This window comes from Triticum dicoccoides, chromosome 3A, assembly GCF_002162155.2.
Source record: "Triticum dicoccoides isolate Atlit2015 ecotype Zavitan chromosome 3A, WEW_v2.0, whole genome shotgun sequence".
In the NCBI taxonomy this organism is placed as follows: Eukaryota; Viridiplantae; Streptophyta; class Magnoliopsida; order Poales; family Poaceae; genus Triticum; species Triticum dicoccoides.
In genome coordinates this window covers 550151627-550159478 of record NC_041384.1, presented here as the reverse complement: position 1 = coordinate 550159478, position 7852 = coordinate 550151627, and the positions used below count along the sequence as shown (strand labels likewise).

The 7852-nt window shown below is 46.9% G+C and overlaps 1 protein-coding gene across 1 annotated transcript; it reads left to right on the top strand.

Annotated features, from left to right (window-relative positions):
- The first annotated feature begins 4296 nt into the window (after positions 1-4296).
- On the top strand, positions 4297-4851 carry LOC119272091. The gene has a single exon (XM_037553678.1). The coding sequence runs from the start codon at positions 4360-4362 to the stop codon at positions 4849-4851; it is 492 nt and encodes a 163-aa protein (XP_037409575.1). The 5' UTR covers positions 4297-4359.
- Positions 4852-7852: the final 3001 nt, after the last annotated feature.

Here is a 7852-nt window from a genome sequence, read left to right as displayed (position 1 = left end):
CGAGGCGGACGTCGTCGCGGTAGCGACGACGGACGCCGAGACGAGCACGTGACACCACTGTCACCCTGTCTTAGCGTAACGCGAGTCGAGGCAGACGTCGTCGCGGTAGCGACGACGGACGCCGAGACGAGCACGTGACACCACTGCCACCCTGTCTATCTTAGGGTCAGACGAGTCGAGGCGGACGTCGTCGCGGTAGCGACGATGGACGCCGAGACAACCACGTGATACCACTGCCTCGAGGCGGACATCGTCGACCTTGTCACGCCAAATTCACTAAAAAAATGTTCGTGTTTTAAAAATTTGGCAGAAATTTCAGAAAATGTTGTTCATTTCAAAAAATGTTCGTGTTTTAAAAAATGTTCTTGTTTTCCTAAAAAATTCACAAATTCAAAAGTTGTTCATTTCTATAAATATGTTCTTGCTTTTTATATTTTCTTATTAATTTAAAACTTGTTCGTAGTAGATCAATTTAATGTCAATTCAACCGAAAAGCAGTAGATCAATTTACTTGAGTACGCTATTTTTTGTTTAACTAAATTATGTTTCTGGATTGTTTTAGTCGAAACGGAATAGAGGGATAGGCTAATTTTTGTGTGTAAATGTAGCTATTCGTTTTTGTTTTTTGGGGGGTTGAAAGTGTTAGTTCATTTCAATTAAAAGTGAGATTTCCCGCCCATTACTGTCCCTGAAAAACCGCGGGCCCAGAAAGGGAATGGGCTGAATAGGTAGTACAGGCAAAAAAAAAACGAAGAAAGGGAATAGAGTCTAGGTGCGGTATTGGGCCAAGGCTGGGCCAAACTCACGAAACTGGAGCGCTCAAGGCTGGGACAGATCGCGAAAGGGAATAGAACGAGGGAAGGGTGATCGCTAACTTGTCGTTTGCTGTCGGATCTATCTGGTCCGAAATCGAGCGCGCCTTCTAGGACGCGCGCGCTAGCCACGCCCCTTTTGTAAATAGGCATTAGGGGTAGAAATCATCAATTCTCTCCCCGCTCTCACTCAAATCCCTAGCTCACATCACTCTCACTCTGCTGTCAAATCCCTTGCTTGAGCCCGCGCAAAAAATATCCCGTGCTTGAGATGGAGGAATAGAATTGGTCACGGAGAATAGGGAAGGCACATGTTTTCCCCTAAGGAGTTCCATCTTCTGTAGACAAACGTTAGGGGTAAGAATCCTCAATTCTCTCCTCGCTCTCACTCAAATCCCTAGCTCACATTGCTCTCACTTCGTTGCCAAATCCCTAGCTTGAGCTGAAGGAAGAGAGTTGGCGGCTGAAGAATAGGGAAGGGCACGCCTTTTTCCCTAGGGAGATCCATCGTCGCGGTGACTGGAGCAGTGGTCGGAGGCTGCCTCGGAGTGGTAGTATTCGTCATCGGAGAGGGCGGAGGACAGGGTGGCCACAATGGAGCGCGTGAGCCAAGACATCGCCGGGATCTCATGCCGCAGTGGAGGGTGGAGTGGGGTGGATGGTTGGTCAAGTGATGTACAATAGGCGGTAGGGGATATGGACTGGCGGCCGGCAGATCAGAGGATTAGTAGTGCTTTGGCTCGCAAACGGGTGCACATATCCATCTAGTAGAAGAAAAATCGACAGCCGCAACGTGATTATTTTTCAAAGTTCTTTTTAGAAAGGCTCATTGTCAAAAAGAAGAAAATAAAGAAAGGTTAACTTTCAAAGTTGACCTCAAGAAACATGAACACTCCTCCAAAATCCACATCTCCATATGTTAACGCTTTCGTCACTAATTGCTTTGTTCAAGAGCATCTTCAACCGCCGCGTGATATAAGTGCCGTGCTAGAAAAATACTGGTTTTTGCACACGCACAGCCGCTTCGGACGCTCCAGTGGAGGTGCAAAAAATGCGCGCACGGCATAAGTGGTTCAGCGCACGGGGCGAAACGAAATCACGCGCCGCTTATTTCGTGCGCCCGCTTCCGTGCACTGCAAACTCGAGCGCCCGCGCCGCGACTTCCACCTATCACCAATCCAGTCGCTGGCGCCGCCGCCCGCACCACCACATTTGCTCCGGCGGCCCGAGGGCGCTTCCCCGGCCTATCCTCGCGCCGCTGCTACTTCCTCTGTCTCCCTCTAGCAGCCGCCGCCGCCCTTCGCGCGCACCATTCCTCCGACGAATAGCGCCCGGCTGCCCACCGTCGCTCGGCGTCCACAAGGTGTTCGACAAAACGCTTGCAAGGTATGTATTGCTTCAACTTCACATTTTCAACATGATTTTGGTGCATGTTGTTTGTAGTTTTTACAGACTAGTTTAAATTCAACATTGTAGATGAGTTTGTCATATGATTCTTTCGAAGAAGAATTTGATATTGAGATGTGGAGAGAGTTTTTGGGATTTTGCAAGCCCAAATTGCTATTGTGAGAGGACCGGCTAGATTTTGGGATTAGAAGATGCTTTTGGTACATCATGCACGCTTGTGTGATCATGCAAAACATGATCATCAACAATGAGCATGGTCAAGATTTAGACTACTCTTAGTATGAGCTCTTGGGACATCCCGTACGAGTGCGGCGGAGGGCGGCGAGGATGGCCCGATTTGTTGCCTCCTATCATGCCATTCGACGTGCCGAAACGCATGATAATCTTTAGAAGGGTCTCATCGAGGAGTTGTCGGCATGAAATGGCCGACAAAGAGCATGATGATTTGTATGTTTTTTAGGATAAATTTCGAATCTATTCATCTTCAATCATGGCAGTACAACGAACACCAGAAATAAAAACTACATCCATATCCGTAAACCACCTAGCGACGACTACAAGCACTGAAGCAAGCCGAAGACGCGCCGTCGTCATCACCCCTCCATCGCCAGAGCCGGGTACAACTTGTTGTAGTAGACAATCGGGAAGTCGTCGTGCTAAGGCCACATAGATCCAACAGCCCACAACAGCAACCGCCGTCGATGAAAAATAATGTAGATCGAAAGGATCCAAACCGAAGACACACGAACGTAGACGAACAACGACGAGATCCGAGCAAACCCACCAAAGATAGATCTGCCGGAGACACACCTCCACACGCCCATCAACGATACTAGACGCACCGCCGGAACGGGGGCTAGGCGAGGAGATCTTATTCCATCTTCAGGGAGCCGCTGTCGTCTCGCCTTCCTGAGTAGGACACGAGCTTTAGCAATATTGAAAAAAATGACTAAAAACGGAGCCCTCCCGCCGGGCCTTGCCAGGATCCACCGCGCTCCATGGCCCTAGGTCCACCGGAGACGAGGCGGACCTGCATCGGCGCCGGCGAGAGGCATGAACCCTAACTTTCTTTCTTGGAGGAGGAGAAGCCCTGGCTCTAGGTGATGATTTGTATGTTTGATGTTGTATTGTTGAACTATTTGTTGTATTGAAAGATAAACTATTTGTTTGAGTTGTAATAAAATTGAACTATTTATTGTTGATTTTTTGTGTTTAATCTTCTTTGTTTTGTTTGGAGTGCATATTGTGCTGGGCGTGTGCGTCTTTTTTTTGCAGCGCCTGCTGGAGTGGCTCTCGCGCTATATTTTGTAGCGGCCTCTGCAGCCAATGCTCAGCTGTGTGCAAAAACTGACTATTTCAACGTTGTAAAGATGTTTTTTGCGCGCCACCTGTTGCGCGGTGGTTGGAGATGCTTTAAGGTTAGGTTGATGTGTACTAAATGTAGTTTAACGGTGGTGTGTCTTTGTCGTCCGCTTTTTCTTTAGCCCTCTATATGCCAAAATTAAGGGGCAAATTACCAACCAGAAAATAAAAAATAAAAAAGGAAAAGTGATGGCAGCTTCTCTCAGGAGACATGGCTTACTATAGCAGACAATAGAAACAGTAGAGGTCGCCGTCTTCCTATGGTTTACGTGCGCTGAAACAAGCAACGGTAGAAAAGTTTTATTGTATATTTGCCGGCCGAATTGCAAACACGCACACGCACGCAAAAAACGGCTAACATGCATCTACGGTATGTAGTGCACGTATGCAATGATGATTCACTGGATCAACAGACGCAGCGCGTGCGAGTTGGCCAGCCGATTATACCACCTGTTGCTCGACCCTATCCTCCAAACCCGTGGACAAATTCCTGCGAATCCATCAAAATAATTGCAGATTCTGACCATTTCCCTCTTATCCGCCGGTACAGAAACCTGCCGACCCCACGGATATATGAACGTAAACGCAAGAAGGTCAACACCAAGCGGCGGTTTACGCGGGCGGAACGGGCAACGTCGACGTAATGGAAGCGTATATATATCACGAGGTGATCGAGGTGCCATTGTACACTCTCATAACACAGTCGGCCATAAGTTCAAAGGCAAGCTACAGTGCTCGATCTTGTGTTTCTCTGTGCGAAGCCAACGCAGGCACAAGGATGAAGGGTGGCGGGAAAACGAGCGGGTGCTTCTTCTGCCTCGGCGCGCCGATGCGCGCGCTGTCCAGGGCGTGCGACCTCTACGTGGGCTGCATGTCCGGATGCGCGCGCCGGATGCCGGCGGGGGCGGTCATGGGCGGCCGCGGCTTCGGCAGGTCGGCCACGACCATGCACCTGCGGAAGAGCTCGGACCGCGCCGACGACCTTGTCCGCGCCGCATCCAGACAGCGCCGCGTCGCGCCCGAGCCGGGGGTCGTCGGGGCAGCGAAGAAGAAGGTCCACGTTAGCCAGGCCCCGGCGGCTGTCCCGACGGGGAGGAAGGGCCCGGCGATGGTGACCATCACTGAGGACGGGCCGTGCGAGTTCGGCGCCTGCCCGCTGAAACGTCCAGAGCAGAGGAGTCGCGGCGCGGCGGCGGGCGGACTGGCCGCGCGCGACGGTGGTTTTGGTGCCATCAAGGTGGGGGGCGAGGCATTCGAGAGCCGAGCGTGAGCGTGACGCGTGCGTGATAATACTAGCTTCTAGACGTCCATTGATTCCACCAGTTTTTTCATTGATTTCTTCTTGTTGTCTATAAACAGTTCGATAACGATCGCAAATCAGCAAATGGAACTGTCCGCAATGGCGCGACGGTTTGGAAATTGGAAATGACCTTATTTGTACGTGTTTTTAATACTACTATGAAAGAACAGAAATTCTACACAACGAACGTTGCGTAGAAAGGCGAATCAACCTGTGATTGAGTTGGTTAGGTGGACAGTGATATTCCCAACCTATCAGAGTTCAAATCCTGGTGCTCGCATTATTCCTGGATTTATTTTAGAATTTCCGACGATGCGCAGACGTTCCCGTCGACGACGAAGCGCCTACGGCGACTTCGTAAATTTCAAGATGATATGCCGGCTCAGTTTCTCGGAGGTGCTCATAAAGGTAGGGTGTGCGTGTGTGTGTTCATAGGGATGGGTGTATGCGCGTGTATATGAGCGCTTATGTTTTTATTGATGTTAAAAAAAAAAGAACGTTGCATAGAAAGAAACTACGAGCCAACATTGCGCGGTGCCGCCCCTCGCGCTGTGTGCAAGCGTTTTGGCGGGCGGGCGGCTGCATCGGCCACGACAGTGAAGGTTTTTGAGAAATCGATAGCGCAGGTGTGGGGTGACGGCGTTGGGGAAGCTCTCCGGGCTGCGGCAGGAACTAAGCAGGTCTTGGGCTCCAAACGGGCCTTAGTGTCAGCCATGGCGGTTGTGATGTTGCACATCTTCGAGTGGGCAAGCAGAGATGAAATTTCCTGAAATCAGTGATTAACAGGTATCTCTTGTAAAAGTTACTCCATCTTTCCCTGGTCTTGACAAATGACACATTGTATCGTCAGTTGTCGCAACCTGAGAGTTTTTTTTGGTGGATTCATTTTCTTAAAATGTTTTTATCTTTTGAATCATGCATCTAAATCAAGAACCGTTTTCACCGTTGCATTTCCCATGTCGATATCTCCGAAACTATATTTCATATCATAGGCTTCAACAATTTTGTCACAAAAAATAAAATGGAATAAAAAAATGAAAACCAGAAAAAAGAACCCCCAAAAAAGCCGGAATCTAGAAACACAATTGTGCTTTTTCAACTTTTATGGAAGCATATTTGTGCTTTTTCCTTTTTTGCGAAGCACATGCTTTGCCTTTTCATTTCCGAGGAAACACAGTTGTGCTTCTCATGGAAGCACAAGCAGTGAATTTTCCTTTTTAGGGAAGCACAATTGTGTTTTCAAAAGTTGTGCTTTTCTCTTTTTCGCGGAAGCATGTGACGTATAATTGTCAGGTTTCTCATGCAACACATCTATGCTTGTTTTTTTCCTTTTCGGGAAGCATATGACATACATTTGCCTTTTCCAGGGGGTATAGTTGTGCTTCTTGCAGAAAAGCACTGCTTTTCAAAGGAAAATCCTTTTTTCGTTCAAGAGAAAACCAGGCAAACACCGAAAAGCCAAACCATGTAAAACCCAAAAACGTGTATAGAAAAAAAATCCAAAGGGACTGCCGAGCATGCAAAACTTGGAGGCGGCTAGACGCACCACTTAGCGTGCTTTCAGTCCAGAAAAATGACCCTTGTGGGAACCTCCCAACGACATCCATTAGTTAGTTGCTCCCGGAACTTTCGTGCATCAAATAATCGCCAGATCACACATGCGAACGAGATATGGGCCAGCCCATTTTAGAGCAACATGTGAATCTTTCTTTTTTTCTAGTTTTAGAATCCGGTTTTCCTGTTTTTGTTCTGGGTTTTGCCTTTTTTCCCTCTGTTTGTTTGGGTTTTTTCTGTTTCTTTCTTTTCAAATTTCAAACAATATTTAATATATTAAAAGAACAGTTCAAAATTTCAAAATTGTTCATGTTCCAAAATTATTATAATTTCAGAAATTGCTCACGTTTTCCAAAAATTGTTCATAGATATAAAAATGTTTGCTTTTTAAAATTTTGTTAGCATTAAGAGAAATTCCCTTTTTTTTCTCAAAAATGACTGTGTTTTCAAAATTTCAGGAAATGTTCAAAGATTCAAAAATATTTGTGTTTTAAGAAAATATTTGAGATATCCAAAAAATGTTTGCGTTTTAAAAAGTTTTTCACAAAGTTGCTAAAGTTCATGTTATAAAAATATTTCATTTAAAAAAAATCTTGTTTGACATTTCAAAAAATGTTTTGATCTGTCGGTCTTGATAGTTTCAATGTTGCTACGCTGCCTACAAGACACCGAAGTTCATTGCACGACATTTTTGGAATTTTCCACTATTTGCACTACAGAGTGCCACTCGTTACTGGGTCGGCTCATTCAAGGAGCCCCGTGTGTTGTGCACGTCTATTTTAAACAAAGAGTGTCAAATAAGAGCTCCCACTAGAGATGGCAAATTCTACATGTGGTTTGGCTCGTGCACATGACCGCTTGAGTGCATGTAGCTAGGCGCAAGGCACGGGAAGGGGTGAGTGGCAACTCAAGAGATCAAAGGACATAGGAATGAAGAAGATGATTATGACATGTGTGCATGATTAGTTAGGAAAATAATCCCTATCGGGATCCTCCTCTCTCAGAGGGACAAACAAGTCTAGTGTCGGGATTGACCATGTTCAAATTACATGGTGCCCATTTCAGGTACTAGGAGTTCAAGGTTTAAAACAGACTTATCGACTGAAATCATCCTACAATCCACCAATACATTACTAACTGCAAATAAGTTTGAGATAGAAGAGAAAAAAGACTTGCCCATAAGTGAGTGTTTTCCATCCTTCGTGAGGGTTCCCCTGACCTTCTCCTTCGCATGTCGCTCCGGCTGCCTTAGAGACGAGGCGGGGAGGCCCAGAGTCCCTCAAATATATGCATATTACCCCAGGTATCCCGTGTTTGGTGTCATTGGCGCTAAATAAAGCGACATGCAGACATAGTGAGTGCTCTATGAGTGATAGCTCTGAGTTTCTTCTCCCCGAGCCATAGTGATGATGATGTG